This window comes from Chamaea fasciata, unplaced genomic scaffold, assembly GCF_029207755.1.
Source record: "Chamaea fasciata isolate MVZ Bird 193981 ecotype frontalis unplaced genomic scaffold, bChaFas1.0.hap1 SCAF_8, whole genome shotgun sequence".
NCBI classification, from domain to species: domain Eukaryota; kingdom Metazoa; phylum Chordata; class Aves; order Passeriformes; family Sylviidae; genus Chamaea; species Chamaea fasciata.
In genome coordinates this window covers 5,454,003-5,469,372 of record NW_027094093.1, presented here as the reverse complement: position 1 = coordinate 5,469,372, position 15,370 = coordinate 5,454,003, and the positions used below count along the sequence as shown (strand labels likewise).

The following is a 15,370-nucleotide window of genomic DNA, read 5'->3' as shown; positions in this document are numbered from 1 at the left end:
TGAGGGTATGTCCTTTGCCATGAACAAATGAATGATCTCTGTCTTCAGATCATCAAATGAATCACAGAATGGTTTAGACTCATTCCACCCTGCCATGGGCAGGGACACCTTCCTCTAGACCAGGTTGCTCCAAGCCCTATTCCAGCCTGGCCTTGAACACTTCCAGGGATGGAGCAGTCACAGCTGCTCTGGAAACCTTTTCCAGTGCCTCACTATCCTCAGTATGAAGAATTTCCCCCTAATATCTAATGTAAACCTCCTCCCAGTTTGAAGCTTGAAGCTTCAGTTGAAAACCTCCTTCAGTTTGAAGCCATACGCTAGAAAAGGTGAAATGAGGAAGTGTTAATGACTCAAATCAGATAACCTTTCTCATCATTGATGTAAATTTGATTCACCAGCAAAAATATATTGTCAGGTATAATTTTGAGGGATTTGTAATCTGCAAGTGGCTGGTTCTTTATGGTAAAATGTATATCTGAATGAGAAAATACTTTATAGACCTTCCTTTCCTTTTTCCACCGTCCCCCTCCTGCTTTCTCTGAGCCTGACCACCAGCTCCCCTCCACTGCAGAGCGAGGCACTCTCTGCTGAGGAGGAGAAGGAAAAGGAGGAGGGCTTGGAGTCCCGGCCCACCACAGCACAGAGCACCCCGCCCACGCAGCTCTCTGACACCGAGGACTTCGCTGGCCTGGAGACCACCAGCCTGCTGCAGCACGGGGACACCGTCCTGCACATCAGTGAGGACAACGGCATGGAGAACCCTCTGCTGGCTACTCACTTCAGCTTCACCCATGTGGAGCTTGGGGAGACGGACGTTGATCTAGATGAATCTCACGTTTAACTCCTGGGGAAGGGCAGTAGTGGGAGGAGGAAGGAAATGTGTACCTTTCCTTAAGAGTTCCCTGCTAAATGGTAACTAATTTAAACAAGAGCACTTTATTATCCAAGAGCGGGAAATAGCTACCGTTGCCATAGACTGGCAAATTTCTATTTGTGAGATCTCTTTTCAGTTCGGGGCAGGGCCACAGGAACCAAGAATTTGTAGAGAATTCTCAGGATAGGGGTGTGCAGGCAAACATGGTCCATAGAGCCCTGCTCTGGCAGCCATGTGCTGTGATCAGCAGCCTCTCTGGGTAATGGGCTGTTGGACTGTGCGAGACAGAGAAGTCTCTTCTGAGACTGCGCCCAAGATTTATTTTTGTAGTGTTTTTGAGAGGAGGGCTATACAGCAGCTGAATCCAAGGCTTTTACACCTTGAAAACAGCAAAAACACTGACAGAAAATACCAATCTAACGCTTGATTTTCTCAAGCCTGGGACCACTGTTTCTAACACGCAGAGCAACGATAAGCACCATAAAGCAATTAGACTTTTTTTTTTCTTCTTCTTTTTTTTTTTTTTTTTTTGGCACTCCAGACTTTAGTTGAGTTTACTTGTGTCTGCTGGTTCCATCCCACTCTGTAAAATATTGCCCTTGTGCTACAAAAACGTTTGCTCTGGAAAACTAAACACAGTACATACCACAGGCAGGAATGCATGTGCTGTGCACAGACACAGATGAGCAGGGGCTGAGTGGTCTGCAGGTGGTATAAATAGCCCACAGTCTCCTGCTTCAATGTACTCAGCTATTCCTCTCCAGAGTTTAGGAAAAAAACTCCCAAGAAACTGCATCTGGAATGTGTGGACCTTCTGGTTCCAAGCAACTGTTCCCCTGATGCTGTTGGATGTACGCAGAGGGATTTAAAGTAGATATTTATATATGGTATTTTCATGTTACTATATATAAAAAAAATATATGTACATTGTAAACAAAAGATGGATATTGCAGGGCAGAAACCTGATGAAAGAATCTATTTTTGGCATGCTGAGATTGTATTTTAAAAGGTTCCATTTTATGTACGTAACATTCATGGCTGCAAGTATTAGATAAATGTATGTAACATTTATGGAAGGTGGGGATCCCCGGGGGGGTCAGCTGAAGTCACAGCTGAGTTAAGGGGTTTTGCTGCAGCATCGTGGAATTACACTGAAATGTGAATTTAGCCATTAGCTGCTGACAGGCAAACTGCAAAATAGCTGTGAAACAAACCATGAAATCATCAGCAGTGCCCAAAGATACCCTTGGGAATCATATGCACTGCCTTTTCTGGCTCACGTTAGACTAACTGGAGTTTATAATCATGTCATTATTGTGCAGAGGAAAACGTTTTGGATCATCCTGAGGGTATCTAAAATGTGCTAATTACCACTTTGGCTCCTGAGGGCTTGCAGTTTGGACACACACATCATAAACCAGCCTTACTAAGGAGGGAAATGGTATCCCTCCAGCCATCTCCAAAGAAAGGACGTGCAGCTTTCCTCACGGGCTCTGAAATAGCTGTTGAAGTACCACCCTAGGGAGGGCTGCCTTGCTGCTGCAGTGCAGCACGCAGCTTTTCCTGGGGCTAAGACAATTAACCACACACCCAACAGCAGGTTCCAGCCTGTGGAGCCCACGGAGCCTTAGGCTGTGCTGCCTGGCATTTGCCAAGTGCTCACATTTGGCAGGAGCTGTGCACTCCAGTCCGGGCAGGGAACTCACTCACGTTAAACCTCTGATGAGAGCAAAAGCCATTTTTCTCCCAGGTGCTGAGCACGCCCTGCTACCACTCCCTTGGGGAGAGGAGGAGAATCTCAGCATGTCTTGGGAACAGCAGGGCTGAAAAAAGAACTCTTTTTATAACGCACCACCTCTATCCCCCACATGTATGGGGCCGGGTAGTGTACAGGTGGGGCTCTAATGCAGCTCCGGAGGGGACCTGGTCTTGTGAGAGAGGTGTCAGTCTCCCGATGGATGTCCTGGATAACAAACTGTTTCCTCTGCTGATCAAAACATGCTGTACTGCTTCTCATCTCCTTAGTGCACTGGAGCCAGTGCCAGCTACCTGCAGGATGCTGCTTTAGATTAGCTCCTAGCTCAGAGGTCACTCCAAGAATTGCTGAAGTCCAGACGTCAAGTTTTATCATTAACACTGACGCACAAATGAGAAAAAAACCCCACAGCTTCACTTTCAAGTCCCGAGGTAGGCTTGGTCACTGGCAGTCCGAGGGGGAGGAAAGCTTCAGACACGAGCCGAGTAAACGGCTGGGACACAACACATACAGAACTCATGGCGCACTTTATAGAGTGACCTTTTCCGCAGAAAATGAGGAAGCATCTTCCTTAATGAAAAGTGGAGGCCTTCCCACAGTACTCTTCTCTAGAGATGACAAAATAACTGTGATTTACTTCATTTAATTCAGTGTATATAACTTTCAAGTTTCCACTGTCACAGGTGAATCCACAGTAGTAAGCCATAGCAAGGACTAAAATGCCTCTTTTTAATGTCTACCCTACTAGAAAACAATGCAACTTACAAAGGACATAATGTGTAATTTAGTCTTATGCGGGTGGCCGGGCAGCTGGCCTTGGTTTTGTGGGATGATTGCTGAGAGAGGGCACAGACAGGCCAGCCCGTCAGCCTGACTTCCCACGCATTGTACCGTCGTATCTGTTGCATTTGACGCCGTCCTGATGAGTGGCATTCAAAGTACTTTAGCTGGTTTGTGCTTTCCTCCAGTATCTCTGTAGCAGAACCGGTGTTATTTCTGCTGTGAAGACAAACGATGCTGCTTTACCTAGTGTTAGACGCCTTAAGCGCATGTCGTGTTCAGCCATGTCCGGCTGTGCCTGTCTCGTCCACGTGTCGGTCGGTCCCGTTGCCTTTTATGCATTTTATGCAAACGTTGTCCCGAGGATTAAATACAAAGGAACGACGGCAAAGGACAGAGTTCTGTGTTTGAGCCTCTTGCGTAACACGGTCGCTCTCTCGCACTCCGAGGGTTTCCGTGAGGTTTTGTTCGGCGATAGCGGCAGCGCTTGTTAATGTTTACCCGGCTGCTCCCAGGCCTGGCCGGGGCTGCCGCGGGAACGCGCTGGGGCACTGCTTCTGCCCGCCGTGGGGCTGGGGCCGTGCTTTGGTCAAAATACACTTGCTTGGGAACTTCAGATCACCTCCGCAAGGGTTGTTATTATCATTTTCTTTTTCTCCGGCGGTCCGGGACCGAGGGCGCGGCCAGGCCGGCGCCGCTGGTGCCGCGTCAGCGCGGCCGGGAGGGGGGGCCGCGGCCCAAGATGGCGGGGGCGCCGCCCCGGCCCGCCCACCGCCCGCCCGGCCCTCCCTCCGTCCCGGCAGGAGCCGCGGCGGCAGCGATGGCGTCGGGGTGTCGGATCGGTCCCTCCATCCTCAACAGCGACCTGGCGGCGCTGGGCGCCGAGTGCAGCCGCATGCTGGACTGCGGGGCCGACTACCTGCACCTGGATGTAATGGACGGGTAACGCCGGGGACGGGCGGGAGCGGCCGGGCCGGCGGCGCGGGGGGCGGGCGGAAGGGCCCGCCCGTCCCGGCCGGCTCGGGGTAACCTGGGGGCGGGCGCGTCTCTCTCTTCGGCCCCAAGACACTTCGTCCCGAACATCACCTTCGGCCACCCCGTCGTGGAGAGCCTGCGCAAGCGGCTGGGCCAGGAGCCCTTCTTCGGTAAGGGCCGGGGGCTGCGGGGCGCTGCCCGTCCGGCGGCGGGACTCGGCCCCGCTGCCCGCTCGCTGTCCTCTTCCAGACATGCACATGATGGTGGCCGCGCCGGAGCAGTGGGTGAAGCCCATGGCAGTCGCCGGTGCGAACCAATACACCTTCCATCTAGAGGCGACGGACAATCCCGGGGCACTGATAAAGGACATTCGGGAGAATGGGATGAAGGTGAGGGGGGCGCACACTGCGCTCTGCTTAACCTCGCTGGCAGGTTCTCTGTGGTGAGCAGTGATGGGACCCGGGGGAACGACCTGCGGCTGTTATCAGGGCAGGTTTGGGCTGGAGATGAGGAAAAGGTTCTCCCCCCAGAGGGTGTGGGGCACTGGTCAGGCTCCCCAGGGGATGGGCACAGCCCCAAGGCTGCCAGAGCTGCAGGAGCGTTTGGACACTGCTCTCGGGTACAGGGGAGGATTGGTGGGGTGTCTGTGCAGGGCCAGGAGTTGGCCTTGATGAGTCTTGTAGGTCCCTTCCAACTCGAGATATTTCAGTTCCACGATTTTATGAAAAGCTCAGCGTTGCCACTTCAGGTGGTCTAGGATTGGCACATGCAGCCCTAACACACTGTGCATGAAGTCAGTCTTCAATTTCAGTGAAGAAAATCTGGAGTTTTTTAATAAGCCTGTTCTTCCTGCCATTACACAGTCATGTAATTACTTTCCTGGGGATCTGTACTGAGCGCAGGCCAGTCTTGCCCTGAGGTGCACTAATCCTAAGGTGCACTTGGATTTGGCTTCCCTTCCTGCAGGTTGGCTTGGCCATCAAGCCTGGCACTACAGTTGAACACTTGGCGCCTTGGGCCAATCAGATAGACATGGCTTTGGTGATGACAGTAGAACCGGGGTTCGGAGGACAGAAGTTTATGGAAGACATGATGCCAAAGGTAAACCATGTTTCTCTTCTGTTATTTATTGAGCTGAAAGCTAATGAGCAGTAGGGAGTGTAGTGGTGGAGTAGATAAACCTTGTCTAGATGTACAAGGAGCTGCAGGGTGGCAGCTCAGTGCTCACCTTTTTATCTGGTTCCTCAGGTTCAGTGGCTGAGGACACAGTTTCCCTCCTTGGATATAGAAGTGGATGGAGGAGTTGGGCCTGACACCATCCATAAGTGTGCAGAGGTAAGAGGTTGCAGCAGAGCCAGCATTCTCAGTCGCTGTGCTGAGAGTCTTACCAACTCCCAGAAGATAAAACTTGGGAGAAATTTTTAGTCTTCAGAGGGAACCATAAAACACGCTTAATGTAAAAATCTCTTTGAGGTCTGATCTTGTGCCTTTTTTAAAACAGTGGCTATTGAAGCCTCCCCTAAGCTAAAGAAGTTTGTTTCTTTTCTGTTGGTGGTAATAGGAGCAGTGTGATGAAGAAACGACATATTTGGGGGAGAGCTGTTTTCTGAGCTTGATTTGGGGTTGTAGTTAGGGGTCTGTCACCCGTGTCCCACTTGTCTGCAGCCCATCCGAGAGCTCCCGGGCCGCAGTGTTTTAGGGCCGGCTGTAGGCAGCGGCTGTCGGTGTGGCTGAGCAGTGTTTGGTGTCTCCCAGGCAGGAGCCAATATGATTGTGTCTGGCAGTGCCATCATGAAGAGCGCAGACCCCCGGTCTGTGATCAACCTCCTCAGGAACGTGTGCTCGGAAGCGGCCCAGAAGCGCAGCCTGGATCGATGAGAGCCGCCCCAGCCCTGCTCCGGAAGGCTCTGGGCCTGCAGGAGAGCCCTTTTCTCGTGCGTGAGCGAGGGCTGGATGAACACCGACTGCAGAAACTCCTTGCTGCCGAACAGAGGAATTACTCCTTCACTGCAGTCAAGCAAGCAGCAGTGGGAAACATTCTGGCTGTCTTTCAGGGCTGGAAATGCAATGGTTTGAACCTGTCTCTTGATTCTGTGGAGGCTGATTGTGGGGCACAACCTCTCATGCTGACTGGATTGAACTACAGTCAGTTTGTTGCTTGCTAGAAGAGTGTAGCATCGCCATGAGAACCTCTCTTGTGGAAGACTCTTAATCAAACTGCCTTCTGCTGTCTGTATTTTGTCATTTGATCTGTGCATTCCTACAAAACTTTTCCACTACTGCATTAAACACCCCTTCCTTGGTGTGTTAAGTTCTTTAAGCTGACTCTCATAAATGACTGGGTTTAGGACTGAGTTTTGGGGAAATGCAGCTTAGGAGGGCTCAAAAATGTCCCTGTGATGGCAGAAATGTTCCTGTCCTTTCCCTCTATTGCATTGGAAGTACTTGGCCTATAGAAATCCAGCATCAGGTAAGTCAGTGCAGCATCTTTACCACATCACCAAGTGGGGAATATCTTCTCACCTTTCAAATAGCCAGTTAAGACAGCTGTGTGTGAAATTCCTGGAAGTGATGGAATTCCTCAGAAGAATATTACTTTAATACTCTTCAGCTAAGTAAAAACCTTTATCTTGCTCCACAATCTCCTCGGTTTGTACATATGTCAGAGTAAATGATGAGGATGGTAACATACAGAAAGCATGTCTGCTGAAGAGATGTGTAGGTTGAAATGCCTGGAGGTGGGTCTGTAAAACAGCTTGTGGAACCAAAGAGTTATCAGCCCTTCAATCTGCAGTGTCCACAGGCCTGGCCTGTTTGGGCACATGGAAGGTGAGTTCAGTGCACTAGAGGAAGACTGACTTGTCTCCCACAGCTCTAATTGGCATTGTTGGCTCTTAAATATGTCCTGGTATTCTGTGTGGTGTTTTTCCCTGTAAGTTGCAATTACAGAAGGGTTGCAAACAGTCTGCTGCCCTGGGAAGTGGCCCACAGCAAGGGCCACTGCCCTTGGGGAGCGGGAGGAGCTCAGGCTGGGTCAGACACTCTGGACAAGCATCTCAAATAGTTAATTGTGGTTTAGGTGAACAAACGTTGCTTCCTTGTTTCCACTTGCAGCCCCATTTGGGAACCAGCACAAGAAAAAACGGAGTTGTCTGCACCTATTGTACTGGGAGAGATTTCAGAAGAGGTTTGCTAAAAGCAAGCTTGGCCATGAAAGGCAATAGTCCGAGGGCTGTTGGGTGTGTGTCGGGGTAGCTTAGCCATGCTTCTGGAAAGAGCCAGTGTAGAGTTTAGTGTGTGCATGGACAAACAGTCACGGCTGTGGTAGCTAAAATGCAGGCTGCAATGAAAATGCTAGTTCAGGATGTGGGGTCTGGCTTTTCATGCTGTCGAAAGCAGTAGGACAACAGCTGTAGTGTACTAACCTCCTGCAGTTGAGTGTGAGCTGGATTGAAAGGGTAATCAAACTATTTCTGCTTTTTTCCTAATTAATTTGGGGGTGGCATCCAAGTTGTGCTAGTTAATTGATGGCACTAGGCTTTGTGGAACCTGTGGTCTGTTCTGTGTTCGTAGGTTGTAGCCATTTTGTAATTAAGGATGGTAAGTCTGCACCTGCATTGACTCTTGGGTTGGGAGTCTTGGGGGGAGAGATGTTATATCCAAAAAGTAAAATTACTTAATTGCCTCTGTCTGAATCCCACCCTGGTGGGTTTATGCAGGTGACTCCTGCTGCAGCAGCTTCTACACATCTGAGGTTAAATCTTAGTGACCATGTCCATGAAACCACAGTAATGAATGATTCTTGTTCTTTAATGCTTGGGACAAAATGTTTCCGTTTCTCACCTGTGTACATTTACAGAAGTGATCTGTTTGGGGCCTCTTTAGGCCTGTTCTCCTGTACTCGGTGACAAGCCTTGAGTCCCAGGGCTGGAACTGAGTGCTGAACTGAAAACCCAGAGAGCTGCTTGGGCTGAATACTCCCCAGGCCCGTTAGATGTTGCAATCCTCAGGAAAGGTTTCAGCAATAGGGAGAGTCCAGCCTGTGGTGTGGAGGTGAGTGGGCCAGAGTGATCTGACAGCACAGCTCTGTCTGAACTGGAGAACAGGATGGAAACAACTCAGACTTGCACAGGGTGGTGCAGCCCACAGCCCTGAGCGAGAGAAAACGCTGCAGGAGATGCACACAGAACTTTGTTTTAACAATGTTTAAAAATTCTTATCTGTACTTACATGCCCTTAAGGTGCGTGATGCAGAGATGAAGCATTTGAAACCCCCTCAGCAGCAGGAAGCAGAACATAGGTGGTGTTAAAAAAAACCCTCAATTGAGCATGGTAAATGAAGCACGTGGGAAATGGCTTTGTGCAGCTGCAAACCCCCACTTTCAGGCATGAGGGGGCCTTGCTGCATTTTGTGCTAAGTTGGTTTTCACTGTCAGTCTTTGTGATACCTTCAGCCACAGCAGCAGGAGCAGCACTAACAGCTGTTTACAAAGCTTTACAGCCAAAGAGAGGTTGGGTTTCGTCTGGGGTTTTATTTTCTGCTTAAAACTTTTAAAAGGAACAAAAACAAGCAGGTTTTAGCTTCAAGGATGAGCCTGGCCCTGAGTCCTCAGCCCGCTCTCACAACAGGTACAGCTTCCTCATGACACCAGCATTCCTTCAATCCAAACTGGACTGTGTTGGAGCCCAGCTGTGCCAGGACATGGGCTGCAGGCGGTAGAGCAGCCTGCCAGTGCTGACTGCAGCTGCTGGCAGTACAGGGACAAATAAAAGGAGAGAGCTGATCCTGGAATAAAGCTGAGTTCAGCAAGTTTTTTAACCCTGTCCCAGTACTGAAATGGGGCTGCAGAAAAACCAGGTGCTTCCCTGTGGAGCCAAGACACAGAGTGGGGACAGAGGAGGCAAGGGACAACTCTGCGGCCTCTTGAGAACCATCTGGCCTGCCGTGCACACACAGCACTGCCCGCCTGGCCCTGCCGGCTGCAGGGATGCTGGAGGCAGGCAGGTGATGGGGAAATGCAGCCTCTTCCTGGCCCCACTTCCCACTGGAAAGGGAGCCTGCCAGACACAGAGATCCTGCTCAAGAGCTGGCAGAGCCCTGTGCAGCAGCACTGCATGGAACAGCCCTGGCACTGTGCTCCAGCAGCCGCAGTCTGCTGTCACAGGCCTAGCCAGCTGAGAGACAGCTGCTGGAGAGAAGATTTCTTTCTTGTGACAGAATTATTATAAAAGAAAGGCCTCATAACATCAGGCCTGCTCTATTAAATTAATATCTAGCCTGACATCTCTTCTAAGTGTAATTAAGCAATTTGCAAGTTCCCATGTGGAAACAATCTTGGTATGAAAGGTTGGTTAACACAACAACCTATTCTTGGGTTGAAAAATGAATGCATCTGTGTGAACAGTAAGATCTGTTCCATGAGAATCCATAAAGGAAAAAGGTAAACAACCTGAATCTTAGCCTGTACACGCAGATCTGGCCAGTAACTGAAGTGGTAAGAAAACTACCAGCCAATAGGTGTTACACACCAGGCGTGTGAAAACTGTATCAAATAAAGAACTGGCTTTTCCCGCATGAAGATAACGGGGTCTCAGCTGACTCTTACAACATCCGATGACCCGAGGCGATCGCGGGAGGCGAGGGCCGAGCCGAGCCGGGACCCGAGAGCCGGAATATGGGAATACTCGAGTCGGGAACCAACAGCCCGCAGGCTGAGATTGATGTGGCGAATACACAAAGTAGCGAAGGGCTCCGGCTGCAGCAGCAGGCGGCACAAAACACACACAGAGACAAGAAGCGGCCGGCGGGGCGCGACGGAAACACACACAGAAACACAGAAACAAACACACAACCAAGGAAAAGCCCCGCCCAGGGGGAGTGAGCACGGACCGAAAAATCCACTGCGGCCGCAGAACCGGGGAGAGACAGCGGTGTGAAAACCGCGCTGGGTGCGCGGTCAGAACGGGAGATGTGCGAGATATTATCTCGCATCGTGGGACAGCACGGCCCGGAGCCGGGAAATACATTAAGTCGAAATATGTCCGAGGAGACGCGGGGCACAATCTGGAGAACCGTGAAAATACGACGGGAAATAATACGACGGGAAATAACTATCTCCTTGAGCCGGAGAGACGGTGACCAATAATAGGTGAAAAATACGCCGCGGAAGTTTCGCTCCGCGGAGCGTAACATGAACGAAATAACGCACGGGGACCGCGGAGTATTATCCGGATTTTGAGTTCAAGAACTACGCGGTGGAAAATTCGCTCCGCGGAGCGTAACATGAGCGAATTTACGCACATACGGCGCGGAGTAACGTCCAGACTTAGTTTAAAAGAAGGGGTGAAATACGGGAAATCTAGGGACAATACGTGTGCGCGCACTTATATATAACTTTTGTATCGAAAGGTGGGACGAGTTGGGGCAGTTTTCGTGGGCAGCGAGCATAGGGGAAGATATGGTAGCCGCAAGATCGTTACCTCCATGGTATTTTATCAGAAAGTCGTTAAAAATGACAAATGGCTGAAAAGACCGCAGCTGCTGCGGCAACCGCCCCACCGAGGGCTCCAGAGACCTCTGGGTCAGTACCTCCTGTGTCTGTAGGTTTCCGTTCCCTCTACCCCATGGGAATGTTACCTTTGAAATCCGTTTTTCATGTTGAAAAGACTATTAAATACTGTTATATCCCCTTTCAGTCCAAGCCACGTGAAGGCGCCGCGGGGAGACCCGAACAAGAAGCGGGGAGCCGGCATCTCCGTGCGTGTGCCGGTGTCAGTTGGTTCCGGCGGGACCCAGCGCCTCGGGCGGGGATGGGGCTGGCCGCTCCCGCTCCCCGGGAAGCCGCGGTGGCCGCACGCGGCTGAGTTTGACCGTGCAGAAAGGCCCGGGCCCCGCTCGGTTCGCAGCTCCCTCCGGAACGCACCAGCTCTGCATTGGTTACAGCATTTCCTCTAACACAACTCTCCGGAGCTGAAGGTTCCGGCGCTGTTCCCGCCCGCTCTCGCTTTCCAACACCCCCGGCGGCTCCGCGGTGGGAGCCACGAGCGCTTCGTGTCTCTTTAACCTTTTCTGTATTTGTTTTCGGTGTTTTCCCCCCTTTGCTACACGCGGCGTTTCGAGGGTATTTTTGTGTTTCTTTTCCCCCTCGGCGTTTCTCCCGCGGGTGTTCGGGGGGACCCGCTCCATGGCCGAGTGGGTTCTGACTACCTCTATTTAAGGAAGCTTTATGTGTTGTGTTTGTATGCCTTGAAAACTGTCGATAGAGGTTTAAGGTATATTTGTTTTCTGGGTGAATTCTAATCTTTACAGTTTTACGGTTGCTGAAGAGACAGAAAGCGGTAAATGCAGTGCCTTATTACCTGTCAAAGATTTCGACACAGTCTGATTTCTTTAACAGGAATGTTAACAAATTTGCCAGATGAAATTACACAAAATACAATCGCGAGAAACTACCCAGCTGTTCAGCAATCTGCCAAATTACACGTTATTTTATTTTCAGCAACCCTGCACTCTAAAAAATCTTACTAAATTTCTGCTTCCATGAAATTTGCAGTTGCTGTGGGTTTTTCCCATAACTAAATTACTTGTAAGTTTAATATGCTTGTTGTGACTTTTATCCCTCCAGTGCATCATCATGCTGTTATTTCTCTTACGGATTGTTCACCTTTTCAGTTTGTGTTCGTGTCAATAAGAGCGGAATAAGCTACAGCTTGTGGTATCTATAACTTTTAAAGGTACTAATTTGCAGTTAAGGTCCAGTAATATAGTGCTCTATTACCTTCTTGAGCAAGGCTAAGTGCTATTAATTATTATTTCCCATGCAAAAACAATCTTGGTATGAAAGGCTGGTTAACACAACAACCTATTCTTGGGTTGAAAAGTAAGTGCATCTGTGTAAACAGTAAGATCTGTTCCATGAGAACCCATAAAGGAAAAATAAACAACCTGAATCTTAGCCTGTACACGCAGATCACCTTGTGACCAGTAACTGAAGTGGTAAGAAAACTACCAGCCAATAGGTGTGACACACGAGGTGTGTGAAAACTGTATCAAATCAGTGATGTGAATAAAGAATTGGATTTTCCTGCATGAAGATAATGGAGTCTCAGTTAACTTACTACAGTAATTTTTGCTCTGAGTGGTAATGACCAAACAGACATTTTGCTTCTGTCTTATACCTGTTCAGCCTTTTTCTAACCACCCTTTTTATTGCTATTTCTATTTTTATCATAAAGCAATAGCAAGTTCCCACAAGGGCTGGCAATAACATGCCACACCAGGGCTGGCCCTGCAGCCACACGCTGGTTTGGCACCATGGGCAGCTGGGACCTGACCTGCAGTGCAGGGATGATGCTCTGCAGTTCCCCAGGGTGACCAAACTGGGATAACCCAGCTCCTGTCACACAGGGGGTCTTTGGCCTGCTTTTAAACACCCTTCTGTTTCCACCCTCCAGTGGCTGGTTTACTTGGTCTGTCCCCTCTCCTGAAGAGCAGGAATTCCTCCCTCTGCCCCCGCGATCAGACAACACAGGCAGCCCATACCTTACAACAAAGCTGAGTGAGAGCTGGTCAGATGAGGCTTCCTAAGGAGTGGACAGGAGTATGGAAAAGATCCGCGAAACATCTGAGACACTGACCTTTCAGACACTTCTTCTGGAAAGCAGCTGCAGGGTGAGAGAGAGGGCAACACACACCTCTGTACTGGGGCACTGAGGGGGCCCGTGGCCTCACAGCATAAGCGCAGCACCAGTACCACTGCAAACAGTGGGTTTGCAGGCCAAGCAGAGCCCTGTGCCAAGAGGAAGTATTGCTGCTGCTTCTGCACTTCTAAAAAGCCATCAAATTCAGACTATGTACAACATATATAGAAATAACTTTTAATTAAAAAAACCAACCTTGCATCAAAGATTATTGTATCAGACATTGAGGCAAGATTCAAGTTTAAGACAAACCAGTGTTAAAAAAGTGTTTAAAAAATAATCAGAATGTGCAATAAACTACAATGTAGCAATAGGTTGTAGTGTTGAAACTTTACTGAACTGTTTTCATATGCCCAGTCTGTATTTCCTGTCATTTTGACCAAAAAAAAAAAAAAGTCAATAAAACTGGGTCATCTGTCCAGTGCCATTCCAGATATTACACATGGAAGAAAACTGCACGAAAAACAGAGACTCCTATTAAATTGCCTTCAACTGTCCTACACAGAAAAACTGCCTGTTGATGGATTATACCTACATTCAATGTTTAATCTTTGTTAATACCTCTCGGGATTGCAGATACATTCCAAGCTATGCTATTTAGATGCAAGCTTAAACAACTTGCCATTGTTTTCTCACTGTGAATGCATTGGGAAACGAAAAATCTATCCAGAATCACAATGGAAAGCTTTGGGGCTTCTTTTTTATTGCTCTTCAAGACATCAATCATCTTTTCCCTTCCAGCTAGTCACCAAATGTTGGCATACTTACGAGACTCGTACAAGGCACTGTACAGAAATAGGAACAAGACTTTAACATATTAAAGCAAAGTATGATGAGCCTCATTAGCTACTGAAGGACTAAGGAAGTAAGATGATCCAAACCACAACACTCCATGGGCTGTGTCACTGATTTGGCCCGACCCCTCTTTGCTCCTGTCTCTGCCTCCCCACAGCAGAGCCCCTGCTCTGTGGGTGTCAGATCCATTGGCTGTGGCAATGCACTGGGCCACTTCTACCTTATTGCTTGAGGACTTCAAAATGAAACGTGCCCTGGCACTACTGACAGCCAATTACGTCACTGAAGCCTCCAGATCCCCTGGCTTGACCTGCTGGTTCTCACCTACCCTTACCTTACACGTGCATTAGAGAGACAGGTCTTTGCCCCATGGCCACACCATACAGAAGAATAATCTGGGGCTAACGCTTATCCCCACTATTTTCAAGTAGTTTTTCTGTGTTCAGTTGAAGTTGTTGGATAAGGTAGACAGCATCTCCTGCTGCACCAGAGTCCACTAGAACCAGATATGCATTTGAAAACAAACAGAAAAGGATGATTATTGACAAATGTGGCAATATGACAACAGAAAGTGAATGGTGCCAGCAATTTATGTGCGCCCACTCCCGACATTGGGAATATTAGACTTCCAGCTTGAAATAATTACTTTCTCTTGGGGTTCAGGAAGAAGAAAGTGTTGTCTTTGGGATTTATCCTGCCTGTTACAAAGCAAGAAAGAAAATATATTATATGCAGCTAACATAAAGGTATTGAATTGTGCTGTCATATGCTGTGTGAACGAGAGATTTTACCTTACACTTCTCTCCACCTTAATTGGCTTTCTTAATGAACCACATTATTCCCTGTCACCTTTGCTTCCTTGTACTGTTGCTTCCCAGACAAACGCTTTTGCAGTCTTCTGACTCTTGGGTAGATTGTTTTCTTGGTGGACAGCCATAGTCTGGCAAAGCAGTGGGTGTGCCTGGAGTGCAGGGAGAGTTGCTGGGGAAAGTTGCACTTGACATTTCAGTCTGATTCGTCACTTGATCTTGGCACTGTAAAGCTTCTACCTCTTCATCTTTTAGAGGAAAAACTCGAAGTTCCCACAGCCCAGACTGAAAGGAAGCAGAAGAGTAGGAGTGAGGGTGGAAAATAAGTATAGAGGATAAAAAGGGATTTCAGTTGAGTCTGAACTGATTAACTGTGTGCAGAATCACGTGCTATCAAGTAACAAAGGAGTGTCTTTCTTTACAGCGCTTGCAGGGCTCTTCAGATAAAGAATACAAAACAACACTGCCAGGCACGAAGATGTAAGCTGGCTGCATAAGGTTTTGAACTAATAATAGACCTACCCTTGAACAGGCAAGGAAACTCTTTCCCATAATGCCAGACCATCAGGATGCCTGACCCCCAGTGACCAGGTCTGTCTGGAACCTTGGCCAACACCCCTGAAAAAAAACCCAGCCTGAACCCAGTCCTTCCATATTTGCCTCCAAAACATGTGCCATGTG

The 15,370-nt window shown here is 48.9% G+C and overlaps 3 protein-coding genes across 5 annotated transcripts in view; 2 read left to right on the top strand and 1 right to left on the bottom strand.

Annotated features, from left to right (window-relative positions):
- UNC80 (unc-80 homolog, NALCN channel complex subunit) overlaps positions 1-4,155 on the top strand; it is a 129,139-nt gene extending 124,984 nt beyond the window's left edge. Inside the window, exon 65 of the mRNA XM_066189462.1 lies at positions 572-4,155. Coding sequence (XP_066045559.1) covers positions 572-841 — 270 coding nt within the window. The 3' untranslated portion in view covers positions 842-4,155. The remainder of the gene's footprint in view (positions 1-571) is intronic.
- A 48-nt stretch (positions 4,156-4,203) lies between these two features.
- RPE (ribulose-5-phosphate-3-epimerase) lies at positions 4,204-6,677 on the top strand. Its single transcript, XM_066189461.1, has 6 exons — positions 4,204-4,352; positions 4,476-4,555; positions 4,635-4,774; positions 5,352-5,486; positions 5,634-5,720; positions 6,141-6,677. Exons 1-6 carry the CDS (start codon positions 4,231-4,233, stop codon positions 6,261-6,263), a joined length of 687 nt encoding a protein of 228 aa, XP_066045558.1. The 5' UTR covers positions 4,204-4,230; the 3' UTR covers positions 6,264-6,677.
- A 6,571-nt stretch (positions 6,678-13,248) lies between these two features.
- Positions 13,249-15,370, bottom strand: part of KANSL1L (KAT8 regulatory NSL complex subunit 1 like) — a 55,807-nt gene continuing 53,685 nt past the window's right edge. For 2 of the 3 annotated variants that reach the window (XM_066189457.1, XM_066189460.1), the window contains exon 14: positions 13,249-14,974. In XM_066189457.1, the coding sequence (XP_066045554.1) occupies positions 14,726-14,974 (249 nt within the window). In that variant the 3' untranslated portion in view covers positions 13,249-14,725. The remainder of the gene's footprint in view (positions 14,975-15,370) is intronic. The other variant, XR_010722089.1, reaches the window with a different exon arrangement.